General features: G+C 31.0%; 1 protein-coding gene across 2 annotated transcripts in view; it reads right to left on the bottom strand.

Moving 5' to 3' along the window:
• LOC145294011 (cAMP-dependent protein kinase inhibitor beta-like) overlaps positions 1–27344 on the bottom strand; it is a 233701-nt gene that overhangs the window by 2391 nt on the left and 203966 nt on the right. The window contains exons 3-4 of one of the 2 annotated variants that reach the window (XM_080140968.1): positions 12679–12756; positions 9756–9946 (exon numbers count right to left, since the gene is read on the bottom strand). In XM_080140968.1, the coding sequence (XP_079997094.1) occupies positions 9756–9946; positions 12679–12683 (196 nt within the window). In that variant the 5' untranslated portion in view covers positions 12684–12756. The remainder of the gene's footprint in view (positions 1–9755; positions 9947–12678; positions 12757–27344) is intronic. The other variant, XM_080140967.1, reaches the window with a different exon arrangement.

The raw sequence follows: 27344 nt of genomic DNA, 5'->3' as shown, positions 1-27344 counted from the left end.
GTGTTGTGTGGAGTTTCTTTTTGCCTTCTTGAATTGAAGTTAATTTTTTAAAATTGACGTGAACGCTAGGATACTTCAATTAAAAGTTAAATATGAACAGGTAAAATTATAGAAGAACAAAAGGCGAATCAAATGAGGTATAGGTTGTTTAAACAGTTACATTCAATTTGTGGTTTTTGAAAAAATGACAAGTGCAGACTTTCTTTTTGGCGCCACTGTATATATAGCAATAAGTAGTGATAAGTGGTAAGATTGTACACTGAAAACAAGAATAAGTTCATAAATAAATAATTCATATAAGAATTGTCTTCAACGACCTGTGGCATAATGGATAAAGCACATGGTAAAATTCTGTTGTAAATGACACTATTCTGAAGACTGAAGGTTCAATCAATCAGTGCGGGCAACACTCAAGGTACAATTATGGATTGCTTAAGACTTCTACCCATCATGGATGATGGAACAAGAGCACCCACGTGGATTAAATAAAGGATTTGTTCAATATTCTGTGTAGATTTCAGAGTTTAAGAAAGATTCCCAAGTCTGACAAGATACACCCGTGTTGTCCTCATAGATGATAATCGTGACAAGGAAAAAATAACTGAAAATATTTTGTATTGATATAAAAGTTATTATGCGTAACTTCACTAGTGTGAGGTCTGGAATAAAAATGACAAAAAAATAGAAGGCTGTGGTGGATTCAAATAATATCCGAGCTTTAAATTTTACATAAATAAATAAAACAATTTTTTAGTAATAAAACTATATTTTTGTTAAATCAGTACATAGATAAACTAAGAAGGAAGATTGTAAATGTTAAAAAAATATAATATTTTTGGTCTCCCCGACAAAAGGAGGGTGGAGCTGTAAATTCACCCATGTCTGTTGGCACTTTTCTCAATAACTATACCTTCGAATTTTTTGAAATTTTGCACAAACATTAAACATGATATGAGTAAAAATATAACAGAACGGATTTTCCAGGAAAACTCCGGTTGCCCCTTTCAGGTTAAAATAGCTAAAATTTACACTTTCGAGCTTATTAAAAAAAATTGATGCCTTGGATTTTTATAAAACTTTCTGAAAAGTTGTAATTAATTGATTTCTATATAATTTTGTTTGTCTATACTTCGCGATTACTCTTGGGTATGCCCCAGGGGCTCTTTTAGGGCTAATAAAAACACTCCATTTTTGGGACTATTTGTCCCAAATTTTCTGTGTATGTCTATTTAGCAGTTTTGTATGGTGCTGAATTCAAAATTAAATATGTTAAGGCCTTTGGGGCCTAAATGGGGGGGGGAGGGGTGATAGAGTTACTCATTTCTTTTTTTGCATGGATCAAAACTCAAATTTACATATGTTAAGGTCTAAAACTGCACCGTTTGTTCATTTTCACCAGGATTTGCCATCCCCTGAAGACTTTTGGAGTTAATGAGGGGGGGGGGGCTGAACTTATTTTTTTTATGCCCCGTTCAATGTGAACAAACAAATTCTCTATTGATTATTATATTGTACCCAATATATATAGTAATGATTTCAAAATTTAAAAATATGACTTCAGTGCCATCAGCCGGAATTGAAACCAAAACATCAACACTCCAGCTATAGTCATTATTTAGTGCTTCAACCTTTGTTGTTACCATCGGAGCTATTGCCAGATGGATAAAAAGGCAAAAAATTAAGTGACTGCAAACTAAAAATGTATATGTATGCATACTTAGAACTTAGTTGATTTACTCCTGCCAATGTGAATTTTGTTTTTTCAATTTTGATCCCCTTAGCAGGTATTTAGTGTTCCAGAGGTCCAAATATCCAATATATCAAGCTGTAGACCAAATATTCAGAGAGCAGTTTGGTTAAGACATTTCGCAAACACAAGGTCACTTTATATATATAAAAGTATGACTACTTCATTTAATCACATAAATTAATATACAAAAGTATTATTTTATGCGTAAACTTTAAGTATTTACTTCAACAGTGCTCATAAGCCTGACGAATCCGAGCGTGGATGAAATGCGGAATATTCTGTGTAGCTTAATTGCCATATATATATTTATAACTTATATATATATATATATGTATATATATATATATATATATATATATATATATATATATATATAACATTTCCATGGGCTAAAATGTTTTTATCCTAAATTCTATGCAATTATGCACAATGTAAAAATAAAAAGAATTCAGTATAAAAGTTAAATGAAACCAATCATCTAATTAGAAACCATAAAAAATAATTAATCAATGAACGCTAGTTTCCCAAAGGAATATGCAAATTAGTTAACATTCATGAAGTTGCTCACATATCCGTGACTGAGTATATTAATAAGTTCGTTTTAATAATTTTTAAATAGAAATGGTAGGCTTTTAATATCAATGTCAGAGTGAGAATAAAAACAACTGTTTGTCTGTTTATATGTATGTATGTCTGTCAAACTAAAACTAAAAAACAAAACAATCGCCCACAAATCTGTTCTTTTTTTGTTTTTTTTTTTGTTATGAATAATATCTAAAATTTAGAAACGGTTATTCATTCTTTGACCCTAACTGGTACAGATTTGATGAAGGGTGTAGGATCTGCCTTCCAGCCACTAACTACAAGAAAGTGGTATTTTTTTTTTTTTTTTTACAGCATTAATATTTTTATGTTGGCTTTTTATGTGTGGATGTCTAAAGAGAGGAATGGGCTGGGCAGAGAAAAAAAAAGACAGGAGTGAAGAGGGAGGAAACCATGGAAAGGGCGGGGGGAAGAGAGGAAGAAAAGATAAAAGTTTTAATAGAAATATGTTACAATTTTGCTCCGAGCAATGTCAGGTAACCCTGCTAGTAATATGCGTGTGTGTGTGTGTGTGTGTGTGTGTGTGTAGAGCAAAAGATATAAAACATGGAGATTTAGAATGAAATAATGAGTTCTATTTCACATCTATTGAGATAGTTGTTAATTTCATTTGGTTGAGTAGTACAATGCTTCAGTGGCTTCCAATGTTGGTTTGATTCAAGCAACAACTTGTTATTTTTCTGCCTAAGCGGACTCACAATTGTAATAAGCTAATGTTTATCAATACTAATTTATTCTCAATAAGTATTATTTGCAATCTTATACATTATTTAAAGGGGCAAGAATCATTTAAGATATTCTAATTACTTATCAAGACGAAACGGATTAAAAAAATAACTATTTCGTTTCTGAATTTTTGAGATGCGGATTGGTATTTGGATTCTCATCTTGAGTATCAGTTTCACGACGTTTCAGTTGATGCAACCTCCGATCTTCTTCAAGTGCATCTTGAACTCAGGAATATTTCTGTTGAACTCGGGAATTTGGACAGAATTTTGAACGGAACATTTTATTTACTTCACGGGGGTAGCATGCTCTTGTTCCATCGGCCATGACTGGATGGTGACCCTAAGTAATTTGCAATTGTATTTTTTGGTTGTTCACACTCAGAATTCAGCTTTCAACCTTCAGGAAAAGGTCATTTTTACAATTGATTTTCCCGATCCACTGCATCACGGGTCCTTACAGACAGTTCTAGTACAAATTTATATCTTATACCTATTTTATTTCTAGTTGTAAATATTACTAATTATTACTACTATATATATATATATATATATATATATATATATATATATATATATATATATATTACACACACACATTATTTTATTTATTACTGTACATATTATCTATTATTTATAATTAACAGTTCCTATATTGTATTAAATTCTATACTAGGTCTAATTAATAATTGACCATCTCCCAGCATATGTGCTGCTTCTTTGAATCATCTTACATTCTAGCATAAAAAACAAACATAGTATGAAACATAAAAACTTGGTAACACCAGGTACTGTTTCATATTGAAGGGCAGATCAACGAGTACACATTTTAGTTGAAAATAAGAGAATGCGACAAGTGAAAGGTTAACAGAGGTCAACTCACTCAACACAGGGTAAAAATTAACTAAGTTGTGGGAATGTATTAAAAATGGATATGATGTCATACGGCTCAAGGAGAGATACATAAAACAGGCTGACAAGATATAACTAATTGGTGACCCCTCTCTCTTTGTCCTCTCCCTTCTGTGCAGTGCTTTAGAAGGAAGACCCTGTTGAATAAACGGCTCATTTTCTTCCATCAGATTTGTGTTTAATTTAGTCTCATTAAAGTGATAAAAAACTTTAAAGGGCAAGCATTTCCTTGATCTGTGATAATCATAGCAAAAGCATGACCAGGTTGCTTGGTTCCTTCAACCCGTGTCTTGCCTTGGTCATGACCATTTGGCTAAGGAATTTGTCTGGGAATTCTTCTACCTTAACCAGTGTCAAGGTTTTTCACAGAGAGGTGTAGTCTTAACACTATACCCCCATGTGCTTTATTTGATTCTCAGAAAAATCAATGTATTGGCCAGGAACTGGTACATGGATGACTGACAAGACAAAAAGATTGGTCATTGGAATATCTCAGAAATGGAACATGTTCCAGTTACTGACCTAATCAGAAGCTAAGAAAATGATCCAGATATCCATTTCTTGGATGTCTTCAAACTCTCTCTGCCAGAGCATTGTAATATCATTTTGTCATGTGAAAAATTCCTCCCCTTCCTCACTCTCAGATTTGAATTTGCAGTTTGGAATTCAGCTTAGAAGTAAAATTTTGGGGACGAGGGGGAGGGGTATAACTTGGATTTTACCAGTAAACTGAACTGAGCATTGAAGTATTGTTATATTAGAGTTTCAGCCGATATCTACCTCAGGTAAACAGATACCAAATTTCCATAAATACAGTAGAACCTTGGGATACGGCATTAAAAATTAGTAACAAAATACAGTACAGTATATGATACACGGGTATATAATCAAATAGCATTATAAATAACACTAAGGTGGGGCAAATACTGTAACCAGGGGCTGGAAAAACATTGTATTCTATATCATAACCTGAAAAAAAGTATCCTAAGGCCACCGTATCCCAGGGTTCTACTGTATTATTTTGTCATGTGACAAATTCATCCCCTTCCCCACTTTCAGATTTGAATTTTCAATTTGGAATTCAGCTTAGAAATGAAAATATACCCCCATCTTTAAATTTGGAGAGCAGGTATGATATAATTTGGATTTTACCGGTAAACTAATGTTATTTTATCTTTTATATTTAAGGACATTTTTCAGGAAGTAAATTAAATTCTGTCTTCATTGACTGAATCCAAAATACAGAAGAACCCTAGGATACATTTTTTTCAGGTTACGATGTGGAATACAATGATTTTCTGGCCACTAGTTATGGTGTTTGCCCCGCCTTACAATGTTATTTATAATGTTATTTGATTAAATACATGTGTATTATATACTATACTGTATTTTATAACTAATTATTTATGCTGTATCCCAATGTTCTACTGTACTGTCTTTTAATATGCACCCCCCCCAAAAAAAAATATATATATACATATATATATATTTATGGGGACATATATTTATTCAATTATATTTCACCTTTTATTCATAAAGCTCGATGTAACTACAGAGTATATAACAAATAAATGACAAATTCAAAGATGGTATAACAAAATAAAAAAAATAATTGCAACTTCTTTCCTAATTTTTGGATTTTGTAATCATGCCCATATGCCTTTATTTTCTTCTAAAATTGAAAAGTGCTTTTTCTTCTAATGAGTTGAGGGCAGAATAAATTCAAGAATTGACATAATTACATGAATGATTTTGCGCTAGGAAACAGGTGCTGTCAAGAATTGTGCATGTCAACGTATGTAAGGATATAAATGGAAAGATGATCAACATCTTGAAATTTGGAATATAGACTTTTGTCATTTGTTTATGTGTGTGTGTGTGTGTGTGTGTGTGTGTGTGTGTGTGTGTGTGTGTGTGTGTGTGTGTGTGTGTGTGTACGTATTAGTGTTGGGACGATTAATCAGAATCGGGAATCGGAAAAATCAGAATATTTGAGGGCATCAGAATCAGTATCGGAAAAATTTCTACCGATTTTCCGATGCTAAAACGATTCTTTTAATCATGTTTATTTGATTTTGTTTAAAACAAAATCTTCCATTGCTGGTAATAATGATAAAATAATAAATATTTATTGATTTAAAACCACCAGTGAAGCTAAAATCGATAGATTGTCCCCCACAAGTATATGTTTACGTTTAGGAAAATATCTGCACAAGTACGTACCATTTCATACACATTTCCCCGCATTTAAGAATGTTATTTTATTAATATATTCTCTCACTTATACACATGCAATTATATTTCGATTCATTTTGTGCTATGTTGAGTTGTTTTAATATCTTCTAAAATAAACTTAAATTCTTATTCATATTTAAAATCTATTCTCATCTCACCGTTTCTCATATCTTTGTGCTTTCAGACCACCCCACGGTCCCCAACATCATCTCTCACACTGTTATGCCTGCATTATTAGATGTAAATGAAGTTACAACAGGTTTTAATTCAAATAAGCTCATCCTAGAAAACTGCCTACACAAAAACTAGGAGTCTATCACACAGTGGTCTTGCTGTACTACTGTACTATCTGAAATGACACTCCCCCTAGGTGGGTTGATCCGGCTTCTTCATGGGAGTATGAAACTCACAAGTGCTCCTCAGTTGCATGTATATCCCCATTAGAATTGATGATGATGTTAGGTTTTGGCAGCTCTTGTAGAGAGATGTCAACGTGCTCCTATATATAGCACCTACTATTCCTAAATAGTCACCCATCTGGTACTGACTTGGCTCAATGTTACTTAACATTGGTGATTCAATGAGAACCGGTGTATCAACATGATTATGCCATATATAGTGTTGCTGTACATCTTGATACAAACAAAGATATTTGTGCATCATCGCATATATTTGTTACGCACTTACTAATAAAAGGCTACACATTTGTCATCTTCCTGAGCTTGTAAGGAAAAAGAAAAGAAAAAAAATAAATGAGCAAAACATTATATTTCATGTGACACTAATGTGAACATACATAACAATGTCCAATAGCAGTACAATGTTTGCATGTTACAAACGACAGATTTATGATATAGGAAAAATATCTTGGCTCTAGATCTGACCACTCAGAAAATGGGTTGCCATCTTTAAAGAGATTGCATATTGAGAAAGTGAACCACTTGGGTCCAACACATGTCCACTTCAGCTGATAGAACCCCTCTCCCTCACGGGTCAGTAATTTTTTTTTTTTAATGTCTTGTGATTAAACAGGTGATCATTCTCAAGAGATCTCAGTGTGGTTCAAACAGGACTGCTAATTTTTATGTGTCCTTCTTTCTCTGTATGTATGCATATATATATATATATATATATATATATATATATATATATATATATATAGTAATTTATAAAATATATATGGCGATATATATTTATAAATTATATATATATATATTTTATAAATTACTAACTAGCTCTACCTACGTATTGAGCACTTTTGAAGTAAATACTTAAAGTTTACGCATAAATCTATACTTTCGTATATTAATTTTATGTGAGTAAATGAAGTAGTTATACATATATACATATATATATATATATATATATATATATACTGTATTAACAAAACCAAGACTTCAAAAAAGGAATTGATAGCAACAAAAAGTATATATATATATATATATATATATATATATATATATATATATATATATATATATATATATATAACTTCCGCTGATGATTGTAGAAATATGAAACATATCTACGGATATTAAAAAGATATTTATTAAACAATAATCATTAAGCTTCAATAAGTCTGAGAGAAACTAAACTGAAGATTCCAAGTTCGTCACATTTCGGAGTTCTCTCCCTTTTAGTAGATCAAAAACAGTTAGAATCTCATTACTAGTGTTTACATCTAAGGTGCATTTCAACAGCTTAATTGTAAGAAGTTAGGGTTCAATCGTCAGACCACGGTACAGTTACATAATTTTATACTGACGAGTGCAGGAACATGAAACGTGTTTATGGATATTAAAAATATTTAATAATATATATATTTCAAGGTTATGGCCAGTGAATGAAGCATAAAAACAATGTTTTTTATTTTTAATATTTTATTTTGATATTTCAAGCAGTTCTCTGAGTCACAAAATGTAGCAAAATAACCATTATATATATTTTTTCTTCCTTGATCTTTCTTATTTATATTTATATCTCGGCAGTAGAATGAAAAGCATATCTTATTTTTCTTTTATTAATATTATTGGAATTTTTTCCTTTTTTTCCTTGTACACATTTTTGTGAATTTTTCCATGGATTTCTGCCTTTGGATTATTATGGACCATCTTCTTCCAATTACGGAATTTCTGGATTTTACTTGTGCAAATGAAAATTCAATTAACTTTCTTGAAATTATATACTTGGATTTTACCGTTACTGGATTATTTATCTTCCACCAGACTATCCATTCATATGTAATCACCTTTTTCTTTACCATATTCCCTCTGCTTCACTTTTTTTATTTTCAAGTAAGATCTTTGACTTACTTGTTGTTTCATCAAATACTTTTGCATGCAAAATCCGATCCCGCATTTTGCTAATTCCTACCCTCTGATGAGAAGGAAAGTATTTCTTCGAAACTCCGCGGATTAAGGACTATCCACTTATCTAGTGTTTCCTTTTCAGATTAAATATGTTTTTAACTCATTTCAAAGTGTTTTTTAACATGTTTTATTAACTGTTTGCTCGTGTATATATATATATATATATATATATATATATATATATATATATATGTGTGTGTGTGTGTATGTATATATATATATATATATATGTGTGTGTGTTGGGATGATTAATTGGAATCAGAATCAGGAATCGGAAAAATCAGAATCGGTATTGGAAAAAATTGATGCCTATATTCCAATGCCAAAACGATTCTTTTGTCTTTTTTATTTGATTTTGTTTAAAGTAAAATCTTCCATTGCTGGTAATAATGATAAAATAAATATTTATTGATTTTAAAGTACCAGTAAAACTAAAATCGATACATCATCCTCCACAAATGTATTTTGATGTTTAGGAAAATATCAGCATATTTAACACGGGTTTTTATGAAAATTGGGGGAAATAACAATCCTATAGTTAAATATTTAGAAATTTATAAATAATCGGAATCAGTAATTAGTAGGGAATCAGGAAAAATATTGGAATCGTCCCATCACTATATATATATATATATATATTATATATATATATATATATATATATATATATATATATATATAAAGAAGGAGAGTTTGATATTTGAACTCGGCTAACAAAGTAGGTTATAGGTTTTGCTCATCACGGGAGATTTCTGGTTTCTGCTGATCTTTGAGACCAATTGACTTTTTGGCTTAGCCTGACAAGACAGTCATTTTGTCTTCAGTTGAAAAAATTTTTTGTTTAGATTTATTTTTATTGTTTAGATCGCAAGTTTGTAAAAAAAAAAACAAAAAAAAAAAAAAAAAAAAACAAGTATCATTTTAACTTCATTAAAATATTGCTTTTAAAACAAATTTGTAATTTAATTTGAAAGAAAAATCTATTTGTTACACCAGTGACTGAAACCACATTATTAAATTTAAGCACTGACTTTGAATGAAGATAATGAGCAGACGATCTCAACCTGTGCAATGAAAATACACAAAACTAAGTTCATATGAACAAGGGAACAAAAAAAAAAAAAAAAAAAAAAAAAAAAATGGAAAGTGATTTTTACTTACCAGAGCATTTTAATTTCTCAAGTTCATAAGGTAAATCGCTGGTGCTCACTTTCGCCAGCCCATCGTGAATAATATCTGGTACAGCATTGCGTCGACCAGTCCGTCCACTTGCTATGAAGTCCTGCAAATGTGCATTGACATCCACTTCAGCCATTGTGTCGTCTTCCAGGCTTTTAGTTGAAGAAAGTTTGCTGGAATAGAAGAAAAAAAAGAGATGGTTCACAAATGAGAAATAAAATGAATTTAAACTGGCATTTGTTGTTTTTTTCCCTCCAAACAGATCAACTCACAGTTGAATTGTTAGATAGCAAAGAAAGTGTTTGGACACAAATGTTTCAATGACACTCTAAAGAACAGAGATGAACTCAAAGCAAAAGTCGATGAAACCATGTGACTTCTATGGGGGGGGGTCTTTGATCACTTTTTAACTGATAACTGAAACAAGCCAATGTGAAACATTCTCAAAATGTCCTCACACAGGGGTGGAGGTATGAATAAAATAGCTAAATGTAATGAAATAAGCAATCTATGAGGGGCATTCCAAAAGTAATGCTTCCTATTTTTTGTTCTGTATGAATCAGATAGATTGCAAATTGCATTGTTATGATGACTGAACTTATGCATTCCTGGCCTGCAAGTTTCATTTTTCTGTTGCAGATATTGACAGTATAAAGCTCTAACAAAGCAATCCCTGTCATGGATGTGTGTCAGAAGCAGTGATGCATTATTGAATTCCTGTCAAAAGTGCATCAAAAATGGTAGTGACTAGGTAGAAAAATAAATTCTGGAGCACAAAAGGCCACTTGTTTTAATGGTACCACTTCCATCTTTGTAGCTCTTCAAACTTTCAGGTTAGAAAAGAAAAAAGAGGCTTTACTTTTGCAATGACCCTCATATCTGTCTGCCTTTCTCTAACACTCATACCAAGTTTTTTGTTCTTTTTTGAATAAGCCAAATAAAAATATCGGCTTCTTTGCATGAACAGACAAAGGGGGTAACCTAACTCATGATGATGACAGTGACACAGAATGATAAAAGCAGTGATCAGAAGATCAACCTGCATACATTTATCACCAACCAGATGAGTATATAGGTGTATAGGAGTTTATAGACCCATTAGTAAATGAAAATAGAACAGTAATAATGTTGATCAAAAATATAATTTTATCAATAAATATTATCTGTAATTTTATGTATAATTCAAACGGATAAAAATTGCAACAGGAAAAATTTGAATAAAGAAAGTAATAAAAAAAATGCATTTTTATGATCTATTCAACCTGAACATTTATTGATGAAAATTATATTTCATATTTAAATGTAATGGAGCAAAGAACGCCACATTAAAAAAAAAATGTTTACAACACTTGAGTCAATTCAACCAAAATGTTATGTTTATATTCATGGTGGTTTTCACAATCAGCATAGGTCAATTTGATTGAGATTGTTAAAATATTAATATTTGTTAGAAATTAAAAATCCAACTCCCTCCCCCAAAATATCCAAAAGACTGACAAAAAAAAAAAAAAAAGTTTCTAAAAAAAACCCACTTTTCAAAAAATAAATAAATAAATAAAATGCCAAACAGACTGACAGGAGAAAAGTCTCTAAAAATAAAAGAAAAAGACCCTCCTCCTTAAAATAATGTTAGACAGATGAAAAAATGCTGAAATGCCAAACAGACTAATAGGAAAAAAAAAAAAAAAATAGCTTATACAATTTAAAAAAAAAAAAATTCCAAAAGAAAATGCGTAAAAATAAGAATAATTGAACAATTAACTAGAAATGAAACAAAAAAATTCAATTTGTTGAATTTTCAAAGTTGCAGGCAGTATTTTACCATTTTCTTTTGGTTTATCCATTTTATGACAAATCAATCGTTCTTGTTTTTGTTTTTTTAATACTGAAACACAACAACTCTAAAGGAGGTGTACTTAGGCCTTTGAAAAAAAAAAATTGCCTAAGCAGCTTCGTTAGTATTCCTTGGTCAGGGCACTTCAGGTAATTAGAAATAAACTTACTCCACTCTAAAGAGGGAAGGCAAGGCTGGAGAGGATGAACCTTCTAGGACTATTCAGAACCAATCCCTCAGCCTGACAGATAAAAGGCCACTGAAACGGCCCAGTTTCTGCTGAACTGACTGATGAGAACGGAACCTGATATCCAGTCAAGTCTCTAAGCAACTGAAACTGTATGGAGACTAATTATTTACTGCCTTCTTATTGCAGGAAGATGTGACACAAGAGTGGAAAGTGGAAGAGTCCACGAGAACTGTTTTCCTGCAACTTTGTCGCCTTTGAATCCAATGTTAATAAATTCCAGTAAAAAACCGTTTGCACAAGTAATAAAATTTTGATAATTTCATAAGGCATCCCCAGTCCGCTCATGGTTCTTCATCATTAAATTGACAATCATTTCATCTCATTACCCCTTATCCTCGAGTGTTCTTTGGCCTTGATAAGTGGTGACACGTTATAAAAAAGGGCAAAATTATTTTTTAAAAAGGGCAAAATTAGAAAAAACTAGAAAAAAGGAAACTAGAAAAAAAATAGAAAAAAAAAGGAAATTAAAAAGGGAATTAAATAAAAAGGAAAATAAATAAAAAGGGAATTAAAAAGCAAATAAAATTGAATTTCTACAATTCCCCAAATAGTTACTAATACAATGAAGTCGTTTATGAATAAACATTAATCACAAAATATTTAATATCTGATTATTGTGTATAGAGAGTAGAAGATAGGATGTAGAAACTTTTGGAATAGAGGCCGCATTATTTTTTTTTAACAATTTTGAAAGTTTTTTTTTTTTTTTTTAAATGCTGGCTATTGTTGATTATCACATTTACAGCACAATTATTGTCACAAAAACTTTTCTTCGTTTTTACACTTTGCATTTATATCTTCATTGTAAAATGGGCACTTACTTCATAGCCTGTGGTAATGAATGGGCACCCAGAGAATTTCAGAACTTAGAGAGTCAGTCCTCCGGAGTATTTCCAAGTCTGAAGACAGACGATATGAATAAAAAGTCGCGGTTACATGTTTGCCCATGTTTGAAAGCCACCAAAAAAAAAAAAAAATAAATAATGTAAAAAGGCAAACCCTAAAGCATATGAATGTAAAACCAGGTTAGGATGGAAAAATATTTTAGCAGACAAAAAAAAAATTTTGAAAAACTGCATCAAAATTGATTCACTTGTATTGATGAAAATTATGAAACACATTAACAGAAGAGGTGAGACATTTCATCTCATTTCATCCAGTCCATTTAAAATACTTTGTCCTGGACACCCCATAAAATTTGGCTTAAAAGTAAGATAATTCTACAATTTCAACTAGATTGGGGCAGGGTAGTAGGGATTTTTCAGACATGAAATTTATTCAGAAATAAGACATTTAAATATTAATCAAACTATTGTACACCCTCCATTAACAATGATATAAAAAAATCTTTTTATACTTTGCTAATGTTTGCTCTTTCTATCTATCTAGATATATGACTAAAATATTCAAATAAAAAACCAGAATTATGTCAGCAATTCAATTTTCCGCATATAAATTATCATTTCTGATGATCTATGAAAAAAAAAACATCTACCATTAACTTTTATTATATAGTGGAGAATTTTTTTCTAAATTCACTTCAGATGATAATGTAAACGTGAGACAGTTGTCTGACTAGCTATATGCTTTCTCACTTCCCCTCACTACTTGAAATAGCTTTGCCTTGGGGAGTGGGGTCCTAGAAAACATCACATATTTTACATCAATACGATATTTGAATATTAAAAATCCCTATTCTAGATGTTGACTGTTTTGGCACTTTCCAAGAGACCGTTCAGGTTAATAATCCATAAAAATTGCATAGTGATGTTTTGCAGGAAATAAATTTTAGACTTTTGAAATTACACTTTTATAAAATCTAAAACATCTCTTGGCATTTGATCTATTCTAGCAATAGTTATCCTTAAACTTCTACATTTTTCACAAAATTTAGAAAAAAAAAAAATGCGAGATGTTCAATTAACACTATGATGGTTACTTTAAGTCAATACACAATTTAAAGCCTAAATGAATAGGTTTTTTTTTTGGGGGGGGGGGGGGGCTTCAAAAATGAATATTTTCAAAAACGGCCAGGGTCCAAAATAAGGTGTTGTGATGCCCAAACTTGGATGACATGGAATGGAATGTACCCCCATCATTTTAATTAAACACCTAAAAACATTGTCCTCTTCTGGGCAAACAAGGAAAATCAAGATCAGTTTTCAGTAAAGACAAATTCAATTCTTTAAAAAAAAAAAAAAAGAGATGGGGTTGTGTAGCTTTTACACCAAGACTCACGATTCTCTATCAATACTCGGAAATGATTATAAGTACTGAAATCCTCTGGATTCCTATTCATAAGAAGTACCAAAATTCCTCATTTGGAATGTAGAGCATTATTTCTACTTCCTCCATGTAGAAATTAAGGATTTCAATTCCACCTGTCATAAAGTGGCCATTTTACATCAAGGTACAATAACAAAATTAATCCTCAGTACATGAAAATAATTTGAATGCTGTAATTGAGAATACTCTGTATTGGCTATCATTCTTGGTCTGAAAATAAAATCCCTTTAGACTGAACTATTTTTAATTTATTTTTATTTCAACCCAAAACGGCTCTTTCTGGGGAGCAGGATGTTTCTCATTAAAAGCCGGCCTCATGCCTAACTCTGCCCTCATGGGATCAGAATTGGTTCACAAAAATATATCCTGTTTTTGTTTTGTATACTAGTAACTTAATACTAAAATAATTTTAAAGAATTTTTTTATTTAATCTTACGAACAGAAACAACAATTTTGCATGTAAAATTAATTCACCTCCAACAAAAATATTTGACAATATTTTTGTCAAATAAGAAACAAAATGACAATAACATTTTCTAAATATACTCAAAAGTTGGGTCCATTTCTCATAGTAAGGGTGCATAATACCTTATTTCAAGTTAATTCTAGTCTATACCATAGCAGCACCTTATGTTTTATGGGAGATGCTGATAGTCTAGTGGTTAACGATATGGGCAATAACTTGGGTGTCCCAAGTTCGAATCCAGCTTGTTCCACAAAAATCACTTTGTTGTTGGCAACCTTCACATGGTCCCTTCCATAATTCTTAATGCCTTTTTAGAAAGAATTCAGGGAAACCAATGCCAACAATAGAATCCTCAAATTCATATGATGATGATGATGATGACGACGACGACTCCTTTTATATACTTCTTTTGGATATTTGATCTCAGTAATTAAGTTGACAAATTTTCATATTGCTGTGCAAAAAAATACTTTATTAATTAAGTATATTTTGTTATTTTTCAACAATTGTTCTGATTTTAAAATAACACAGTCTTGTTTAGGACTATTGTTGTATTTTGTAGTTAAATACAAGGGTCGTTCCAAAAGTAAAGCCTCCTAATTTTTTTTTTAACTCCAAAAGTTGAACAACGAAGACAGGAGTGATATCATTAAAACGAACAAACTCTTGTGCTCCAGAATTTATTTTTCTACATAGTCACCACTATTCTATATGCACTTTTGCCTGGAATTCAATAACGCATCTCTGCTTCTGATGTATATCCATGACAGAGTTTGCTTTCTTAGAGTCTCACCCTGTCAAAATCTGCAACAGAGACATGAAACTTTCAGGTCATGAATGCATAAGTTCAGCCGTTATAACAATGCAATTTGCAATCTCCTTTGATCCATTCATGTAGAATAATAGAAAGCATTACTTTTGGAATACCCCTCATATTTAATAAGCGATTAAAATTCAAAAATGGCAATGATGATGGGTTCTCTCCCTTGGTTATGATACCAGATCAATTGTTTCTGAATCATTGTGTTCCTTTCTGGCGTATTCTTTGGGCGGACTGACTTGACTTTAACAAGTTCCATTTCACACTCGCCATTGCCCAAGCAAATCGATTCCTATTTTTGCTTTTATTACGGTCATATTAAATGGATAGATCAATTTTCATGTGGAATTGTGTTTCATGCGTATAAGGATAAAATGTTTATCGCTTAAAAATTTTATTTCAATTATTTTACATTGAAAATTTTGTAAAGTGATAGAGAGATTGTGAAATTATTGAGTTTTTAATAAAAATGTGAACGTGTGTAATTTTCAGTTGCAGAAGCAGTTTCTGAAAAAAATACTGATTAAAAAAACTAATATGATTAATAACAAAACCAGCGCGACAGATTACCAAACTAGTACGCTTTGTAACAAACTAGTATGGCTGGTTATAAAAGCATACTTGATATTATTACTATCATAATTGGTATTCGAATACTAATGGTTACAAGTGTTCCTAGATTAGCTATTAGCAATGCACATCGTGCATTTATATATTAACTTTCCATAAATGTGGGATAAAACTGCTGCAAGTTCAGGTAGAAATAAAGCGAACATTACTGCTTTGTCAGGAGATGATTCAATCGTTAGGAGTCCACTGTTGTTAAGTAGACAGTTGCTGAATTAGACAGAAAAATGCTTTTAAACTGTTGTCTTGGGTGTATACTTTCATATCTATTTGCAAAATAGTCCCACGGAGGGGGAAATGAAGGCCACAAAATTTATATTGTGATATCAAGGGTGGAGTTGGTATTATGTTTACAGGAAAGAATGTAAATGCATAAACACAGTGTTGATCTATCTTGAAGAGAGCTACTAATAGAACTGATAAAACGTCATTGGCGTGTTGTCATTCACACAAATGCATTTAACATGTGTGTGGGTGCGTGTGTGTCAGATTCATTCAGACACCTGCAGTCTCAATAGAGCTCAGCAAACATAGCACAGCAGCATTACTATTCTTTTTATCCAGACTTTAAGGTTAACTAGTGCTGTGTCATTCGTAAAATGTTGTATCCACCTCTGTTAATTAGACCAGATCCAAATTTTAAGAATTTAGAAAAGAAAAAAAAAAGATTTTCATTTTTATGGTACATAAAAAGTCTTAACAGATGCGTTTTGGCCTTCACATTAAATGCTTAAAGAAAAAAATGAAATAAAAATACAAAACAAAATTTAATTAAAACGTACGCATATAAAATATGAACAAAAAAAATTAATTAAAAGAAGTAAAAATAAGTTGCAGTTTTTAAGCAAAAAAAACAAACAAAAAAACAATGTTTTAAAATAAAGAAATTTATTGTGAATTAGTTTCACATATTAAAATTTTTTTTTTTAAAGAATAGCAATTATTTTTATATCATTCGGTTTACTGCTTCCAACTTGAATGTTATTCTCACAATGTTTCAGTCAATATGACCTCTGTCCTGCTTCAGGTGCATTTTATCGAACTCTGGAATCTGTTTGAAATTTCAGGACAGAACACTCCATTTCATCCACAAGACTAGACTACTTTCATTCAGTCAGCCATCGAATATAAGTCTTAAGTAATTTTTATTTTTTTCTTAGTATAGCTTGCACTGAGGATTGTACAGGTGATACTAAGAATATAATTAAGAATTACTTAAGTTTTCTACTCGATGGCTGACTGAATAAGAGTTGTCTACTCCTGTGGATGTAATATAAGTTTCTGTTCTAAAATTCCGAAAAGATTTCAGAATTTGACAAGGCACAGCTGAAGAAGGTCTAAGGTTACATCAGCCAAAACGTTGTGAACATAACATATACGATGAGGAAAAAGTGATTCGAATGATCCAAACACATTGATCCTATCTCAAAAATTCTGAAACACTAACGATTTTATTTTAATATTACCGTTGCCCAATCATAAGATATACTTAAACATATTTTAATTTATGCAGATTACAGATTTATTATTATAGACAAAATTCTCTATTGATTATTATATTAAACCTAATATATAGTCATAAGATCAAAACTATATATATATATATATATATATATATATATATATATATATATATATATATATATGAATTTTTTTTATTCATCCAGCCTTGACAGACGTGTTTTAAATTTTATCTCCAGTGCTTTTCTTTTAATGATTTGGAATTCATTCCATTTGCGCTTTTTTACAAGGAACTCTGCCTTTTGGATTATTTTGGACCATTTGGAATTTACCCATTGGATTGAAATTTTAAATTCGACCGTTTTGGATTTACCATTTTTGGATTTTTACCCTTCACCGGACTATCCATTCATGTGAAATCTTTTTATCATTTTTCTTTTGCCTCCTGTTCCCCTTACCTCACCCTTTTTTTTAACCAAGTAAGATCTGTGACTTACTTGTAGTTTCATTAAATACTTTTATATGCAAAATCCGATCCTGCATTTTGCTAATTCCTGCCCTCTGATGAGAAGGAGAGTATTTCTTCGAAACTCCGCAGATTAAGGATTATCCACTTATCTTGTGCTTCCTTTTTTAAAATTAAACATGTTTTTAACTCTTTTTCAAGATGTCTTTTAATATGTTTTATTAATCATTTGTTCATATATATATATATATATATATGACTTGGGTGCTATCAATTAGAATCGAAACTAAAGCATACAACTCTCCACCCTCATTCTTTAGCTTCTGAGGCATGAGGTGTGTGTGTTTTCACTACAGTTTTTAATCTGCTTTGTTACACATGTTTCGATTACAGAGTCGTGTTAATGATCCAATAATTTCATCAGACTTCACAAAAATAAATATTTATTATAGCCTATTATTATTATAGAAACTATAATATTTATTTCTGTGAATACGGACTTTAGGGGCTTTTTTCGGAATGTTCCTGTAAAAATTATTTTTTATTGTTACAAATTACAATGCTTTATTTATATAAAAAAAAAAGCAAAAATAAATTCTTGCATTTTTTATTTACTACTGAAAACCATAACTTTAGTAAAGGTATTTTTTGTTTAAACAAAATAAAACATTTTCACTAAGAGTTAAGTAAAAATAATTAGTTCATTATATTCTGCGATCATTATTTGATAAATACTGAAATTTTCATTAAAATTGGTTAATTTCCTGATTTTTGGTGAATTTTTAAGTAAAGGGAGGGGTCAAAATGTTTATACACTTTGAGCGTCGGCATTCATTTTGTCTGTACCTACCATTTTTTGATGAATATTTGATAGGAAAGCGACCACGTGTGGTTAATTTAAATCAAATTTCAATCACATGGTTACATTATCAATAATCATGTGATTAAACCCATTGAAACTTTACCGATATTGTAAACACATTCTGTTTACATTAAGCCTGTAGTGCTGAGACCAAAATATCCTTTCCGTCATGCAGTGTTGGCAACTGAGATTTTAAAAAACCCGCGAGATCAGGAGAAAGAAATGTCCAGAAAATCGCTAATTCACCCCCCCCACCCCACCCAAAAAAAACTCTATATTTTAACTTCCTACCATAAAAAATTATAAATATAGTATATTCAATATATAAAATGTTCCATGTTTTCTCACTATATGTTTCTGGAATTATATTGAAGCGGTTAGCTCCCCAGAAGGCTTACATATTTTCTCAGCTAGTTTTACCTGTTTTTTCAGAGAGGGTATTTTAAAAAAAATTTTTTTTTTGCAAGAAACAAATCATAAACTCAATCTTTTTACAATAAAAGTTAAATTGAAATATACTGCAAATTAAACATCACAATAATGGTGCAACATATTTTGAAATTAGAAAAATAAAAAAACAAAAAAAACTTTGTTTTAGCATGTTAAAAGTATTTAGGTTGGTAGATAATTAAATTCTACTGTATTGGTATAAGTTTTTTTTTTTTTGTTTTTTGTTTTGCTGTTGTTTCTTGCTTTTGACAATTTTCGACTAAATACTTCTAAATTAAGCGGGGTTGCTTAGATCGTATTTAAACTAAACTTCGGAGATTGGAATGCCCCCACCCCCACCGAAAATGTACTAGGAAAAATCGATTTTATAGCGAGATTTAAGAATGGTTAGCCGAAAAAAAGGTGAAAAACAAAACAAATAATCAATAAATAATTGTTACCAAAGGCAATAAATAAATGCTACTTTTTTTTACTTACATGAATGAGTATATTTTATGTTTTAAAGTATTTTCAAGCGCTTTTCTTTATTTTCTAATCTAAAATTGCGGGTGTGTGGGTGCGAAATATCTCCAGATTTTCTAGAATTCCCCGCTAGATTGCAAACGAAATCTCCAGATCTAGCAGGAAAACCGCTAAATTGGAAACACTGGTCACGTGATAGGAAGTGGTAATAAATAATTGTCCCTAAATATAAAAAATGGCCTATCGGTACAAAGAAAACCACCTATTATAATAGAAAACTTAAGTATAATGTTATAATTAAAAAGAAATATATAAAAACACACATGGATATAGTAAACATATTATACCAAAACGTGGAAGCCATCCGTCCAGTGGTTTTTTTAGACTATTAATTGCGAACGAACCAAGAGTTATATATATATATATATATATATATATATATATTTCTACAGAAATATATATATAAATATATATTTCTACAGAAATATATATATAAATATATATATATATATATATTTCTACAGAAATATATATATAAATATATAAATATATATTTCTACAGAAATATATATATAAATATATATATATATATATATTTCTACAGAAATATATATATAAATATATAAATATATATTTCTACAGAAATATATATATAAATATATAAATATATATTTCTACAGAAATATATATATAAATATATAAATATATATTTCTACAGAAATATATATATAAATATATATATTTATATATATATATATATATATATATATATTTCTACAGAAATATATATAAATATATATATTTCTACAGAAATATATATAAATATATATATATATATATATATATATATATATTTCTACAGAAATATATATAAATATATATATAAAAATATAACACGGAAATTACATAATTGTCGATGCAATAATTTATTTCAACCTTATGGTATTTTCAAGCATCTAAACTAGACAATTACATTTTTATAATTGTCTAGTTTAGATGCTTGAAAATACCATAAGGTTGAAATAAATTATTGCATTGACAATGATGTAATTTCCGTGTTATATTTTTATGTTATTGCTCTGTTTACCACATTGAGCTCTCATACCCGGATTTCCTCCTGGAATTATTCCATTATAACACTATAAATATATATATATATTATATATATATATATATATATATATATATATATATCTACAGAAATATATATAAATATATATATATATATATATATTTCTACAGAAATATATATAAATATACATATATTTCTATTCACCTGTCATTTCAATTTTAAAATATGAAATCACCTGATCTGTGAAGACAAGATGCAAACAAGCAAGGTCCACAGAGTTTTATAATTATATAAATAGATTACAACTATTGAGATGATGAGTATACATTTATTAGATTTTGTTTCTATGCATTGACTTGATCTATCAAACTTTTATAGTGCATGATGTAAAATAAAATATGGGTTCAAATCTCACAAGGATGTATTCTTCATCATTGATTTGTTTTATTTTTTGTTTAGAAATAAGGAAATTTTTCTACAATTTTTCTTAAATATGTTTAAAAGACAATCGTTATCATGTTCGGTTTGAATTTGTTTTTATGGAAATCGCTTTAGACAAGTCATGAGGCCACTTGGTGCAAGAAGCTAAAAAAAATAAATAAATAAAAAATGCTATTTCAAGTTCAAAAACTCACCAACAATAAGTGTTCAATAGAATAGATTCTGACCCAGAAAACAGGCATTCTTCCCCCTTTGTCAGAAACATCGCTCATGGAATGTGAGGACTAAAGGACAAACTAAGGGAAGCGAGAGTCACAAGGTTGTTGAAAAACCCAAGATCCACTTTCTGCTCTCTTTTTTCCATGCTGGCGTATGTTTGAGAGTTTTTAGAAATGTTTTCATTGGCATTCTTCTGCCAACTAACCTTTTTACCTCAACTTATCTACATCTACTAATCAAAGTACCCTCATCCATTCTTTCAATTCAATCTCGTTTTACAAGCATCTCCCTATATTATCCAGATTTAATCTTTCTCTGAGAATCGTCGGCTCTAAGCCTGTCTTTAAGACTCACATTACACGTCCATCATATCATTCTCATATAATTTCTATCCATGCAACACATATCTTCAACCCTCACTGGCCAGGTTTCACTTCTATACATCATACATGCCTGATAGACTCTTCCTTTGGTTGATAGCAGCAATGCTTTCCTAGTTAGTAATTGTAGTGGAGTCGGGAAAGGTGAAAGTAGGAAAACACGACGACTGGTGAGAATACAAAGAACATTTATATCCAGAACAGGGTTAGTGATATAGGAAGATTAGTATGTCCGTGGGGAGTCAGTCGTCTCTGTACGACATCTGGATAGCTCTCATTGAGCGGTCTATACTTGCTGCTTATATGGCTAATGGATAAGTCCATCTTAGTGATTATAAGGGTGTGTATGTCCCCACAACAGTAATGGTAGAAGTTCCTTGAGTGCATTCCATCCACTCTTGCAATCACTCGTGCCAGCAGTGTGCTCCAATGGTATCACCAAGATAACAGAATTTTGACAATCTCAATTGTCTCGCCATCCAAATATACTTTGTCTACACCAGAGTTCTCATTCAATATCGTCTTACAATTCTTGAAGATAAACATATCTCAATTTACCCGTAATTCCACAGCAATTGTTGTATACCCAATGCTTAAAAAAAAAATTAAAAAAAAAAATAAATAAAAAAAAAGAATTGCTCTCAACAACCCGAGCAGAAAAACTAACCCTACAACCACTGATCATCACTTTGGTCTTCATTCACTCCCAAATCTTAACTTTCCATAGCATTTCTTCAACACTTCAACTTACCAAGTTACAGGGATAAACACTAAATCATTGGTTCTTTTTCATTATTTTAGTGAAATTCAAAAATAGAAATACTGAATTCCAAATGAAACCAATGGTATCTAATGAATTCTCATGTCACAGTAATGAAAATATCCAAAACTTACGAAAAAAAGATAAAGTAGAAAATTGATTATTAATGAAAACAGTTTCCAAAGACAATTAGCGAAAATTAAGTTTTGATACATTGGCCAAAGATTTTCAGTTTTTAGAAAAGATTTACCTCCCTTTTGTTACAATTAAAACTTTCCGGTTTCTTTTTTTTAGTTTGCTAAAATCTTCATGTTTATGAAATTAATTTTATCCCACCAAAATTTTGCCCAGAAGACACTGTTTAATAATTCCGATATTGGACTTTAAACTAGCCGCATATATACACAACCGGATTCCTTTACATTTATAACTAATGAAGATGAACTATATTATTACTTCTATTAATGTACTATCTTTCAACACACAATTCAAAGAGTAGCATAGTATCTGTTTTGTTATGAGACCATTTTCCCAAGCATTACCTTCTCCTTGGGGACGAGTAGTGTAGCATATGTGTTTGTCATGATGTCATTCTCCCAGCATTACTTCCTTTTGTTTTGGCGAGGGGTGGGTGGTGATAACATCTTCCCAGGCCTTCTTTGGGAAAAGGTAGCATACATCAACAAGAAATTGTCACAATCGACTGTTCATAAGAAAACTCAACAGTTAGGTTATATATATTAGCGAAAATATGCGATCGGAAGGGGTATATTTTCACTAGTAAAAATAAGTATAATACATGCAAAAAATCCTGCAGTATGGAACATTTTCTTTATTAAAGCACTTTTTATTGTCATAAATATATTGCTAGTCTTATTGATTTATTAGTTTTTACAAATTGTTACATATTGTCACTAATATTTGCACTACAATATATTGTACTGTAATTGTTGTGTCAGAAATGGCATACACTGGAAAAGATGATTACAGGATGCATCATTTTTTTTTTTTTTTTTTTTTTTTTTTTTTACATGGGGGTCAACACTTATCAAGGCCAAGGGGCCACTCGAGTATAAGGGTTAATGGGTATACATTTGTCATTGTGGTTTTAGCGTGGTTAACATTAGTGGGAATTTTATAACTTGGATTACTTAGAGGGACGGTTCAATAAGAACTTGTTCATGTTGGACTTGAAGACAATCAGATTGTAGTCAGCTGGAAAGCAGGCAAACGGAATTCACAGTCGAGCAGTTCTAAGAAAGAGGCCCTGTTCATGGAATCTACGTTTAGGCGTAGGCACAGATAAAGAGTGTGGGTAATTTTTGATAGTGGTTCTGGCTAGACAAGTGGTTTTCGTGAAAGTCTGGCGAGGGGGGGGCATAGATTGAAGTTCAGATGAGCACCTGCCATGAAAATAACAATACAGCAGGGACAGGCTCGCTACGTCTCTTCTGTGGGAAAGAGGTTGCAGAGAAGAGAAAAGGGCATCCCCCCACTAAGCTACGAAGTCTATTTTGAACTCTGTCAAGACAGGATAAGCTGTTTCTAGCAGCTCCTGCTCAGATGTGGCAACAGTACTCCATCGTTGGCTGAACCTGGCTTTTATATAGGTAGAGAATTGCATCAGGAGTGAGATATCTACTGGAGTGATAGAAGGATCCCACTATTTTTCCAGCAACTTTGACAATGGATTCGATGAACACACAAGTAAATCTAGCTGAGGTAGAATACCGAGATCAATTTCGTAAGTTAGAACTTCATCGGCCTACAATAAGGGCTTATAAGGATATTTTAATTATAACAATGAAATAAGCTAGAGGAGATAGATAGCTTTTGAAGGGATTTGAGAAAAGCAGGTTCTGGATCAGAATCTATCTCTTCTCTACAATCATAAATGAAACTTTGTGTGTGTGTATGTGTGTGTGTGTGTGTGTGTGTGTGTGTGTGCGCGCGCGAGTTCATTCCTTATAGACTCCGAAACGGCTGAACAGATTTTCTTTAAAATTTACAGAACTTTAATGTATAAGTCTGGGAGTGATCTTAGTTAAGTTTTGTCTCAGAATACCCCCGATAATTATCGATAATCAATAATCGAAACCATTATTTTAATTTATCTATTATCGGTAAAGTCATTTTTTTCATGTCGTCACTTAGCAACAATGATAGAACAACAGGGTCATGAAAATTCTGTGGGTAAGTTGATAGCACATTTTTTTCTTGTTGTTTTTTTTTTTTTTTTGCATGACATGGTCTGTAGGTTTAAACTCCATATGTAAATTTCTTAATGTTTTTTTCATTAACTGCAAAGAATTTTATAAGATTTGAAAATTTATGTGTTTTTTAGCCGTGCAAAAGTAAATTATGTGTCTGTTTTTGAACGTCTATTGAACAAGCAATTTATCCTGAAAAAATTACAAAACAGTCTACATACATATTTAGTGGAAATGTGATACAAAGTTTTTTTATATGTCAGTTTAACAAAACATAAGTCCCCAATCACCAAGCACAAATAGCATGCCCGGCAACATAAGATAAGGAATTTTTTGACACAGTTGACTAATTGTAGAAATATACAGCGACAACCACATAAATTCTTACAACGAATGAATAGTCGACGTTAATCCTGTGGTTTCTTTCACATACGGTTCAAGAAATCATGACCCCCCAAAACTTCACTAAAATAGTTGGTTTTGAGCTGGAAGAATAGCTGCTAAGGGGACAAATCAGGGAAATTGGATTGTTGCTGGCATGTTGCATCCACTGTGTGAGGGTTATGTTGATCAGTAGGGTGTCAATATAACTGAAATTTACTAAAATAATTTTACGATTACAAAAAAAAAAATATATATATATATATATATATTGGAATTACCAAAGATACAGATCAAAATAAGCATAAAAAAGGCATCAAAGCATCCCCCAAACAAGGCCAGGTAATACTGCTAGTATTATATAAAAGGAACTTTGTGAGTTCATTTCCTATGGATTCGAAAACGGCTGGGCTGATTTTTATGAAATCTCACACAAAGGTACTTTATGCACCTGGCAGTGTTCTTAGATAAGTTTTATAACAGAATATCTTCAATAAGTATCGATAATCGAAATAATCCAACGAAAGAAGGTACAGGCGATTTTGACCAAAGTTAACATCTTACACAGCCTAGCATCACAAGTGCATTCAAGAAGTTATATTACCACAAAAGCCAAAAGGCTCGGCATAAAATTTACAGTAGGTTCTTTGATATGACGGGGACGCATTCAAAATAAATGTTTCTCTTTAGAGCACAATTGAAGTACGAGACTTTTAAATTTTAATTTAAACTATTATATATAAAAAAAATAATTTTATAAAATCAACAGCAGGTTCTCTACAGTGCAATGTAGAAAACAATGTATTGTAAACTAAGTCACTGCAAGAGGCATGTGAGCTTTCTCCTGTTGCACCGAAATAAAATAAATAAATAAAATTGAAAGTATGCAAGACATATTCTGAACTTTATGCACACATTTTTGCAAAATGCAACATTCGTTTGGATTTGCAGCAAATATATATCATTTCAAACGTTACCACTTTTGCTTTATTGCTTTGTATCACCAAAATGGTACACTTTTTTCTTTTTTTTTTTTTTTTTAGCGATCAGTGCAAAAATACTATTTCAAAATAAGAAAAAAACTTTTCCAAAATCTAAGAATTATCAGATTTAAATGATATTTTTAATTATTCATTTATAAATTTACTTGATATTGCTTTGGTTATTCATTTATTGCTTTTTTTTTTTTTTTCTGTGTTGAGTTTCACTCCCCTTCTTTACTTCTACATAATGCAAGTAAGAGAGTGGTAGAGAACAGGAGAGCAAGGCACAGAGAGTGAGTAGAAGTACAAGTAAAATGGAGTTAGTGAAAGTGCAAGAGAGAGAGAGAGAGAGAGAGAGCATGCTAACAAGAGATCAAAAAAAAAAAAAAAAAAAGAGTTATTGGGAGAACAAAGCATTGACAACAATTTCAGGAGACAAAGAGATTAAAAATTTTTGGCCAGTTAATTTAATTTTCTCTGGTTCTTCTTCAAGGGTTATCAGTATGGCTAGGTCATTAATTATCAAAAATAATTAATGCAAAATACATGCTTATTTTATTATCTCTGGTACATTATTCTGGCAGAGAAAGAGAACAGGCAACGAGTATAGTCTCCTACTGCCTATTTTTAGGAGTTACATTTTAACACCTGTTCCAATTTTTAATAATTTCCCCACTTTCAACATGCTAATACTTTCGTTTTGTCTCTTTCCTTTACAGGTATCCATATCTGTCAATTTTGAATCTAATGACAACATGTATCTCGTCTTTATCATCTCAATATATAAACAAGAGATAGGTGTTAGGCATAAAGAGACAGGATTAAAACTAAATTGGAATATCAAGTCTGAATACAAATTATCAATCCTCATATTAAAAATCCCAAAACTAACAGAAACACATGTTAAATAAATCCTTAAATTAAACGACCCCAAAAATATTGATCTACCATCAACAATCAGTCATCCAATAACAAGTTTTAATGTCTGAATAATTGAGAATATTCACATATGAACAATAAGCTAATTTCTGATGGGTTGTTAAGCCCAAAGCAACAATAATGGGTTCTTGAGATATTGTATATGGCTGGATATCTTCCCAATATTTTTTTTACCCGTTCAGATCAAATTTAAGAACTTCCG

The sequence above is a fragment of the Euprymna scolopes genome, chromosome 15, assembly GCF_053919585.1.
Source record: "Euprymna scolopes isolate OS-2025 chromosome 15, ASM5391958v1, whole genome shotgun sequence".
NCBI lineage: Eukaryota > Metazoa > Mollusca > Cephalopoda > Sepiida > Sepiolidae > Euprymna > Euprymna scolopes.
This window is presented reverse-complemented; position numbering and strand designations above follow the sequence as displayed.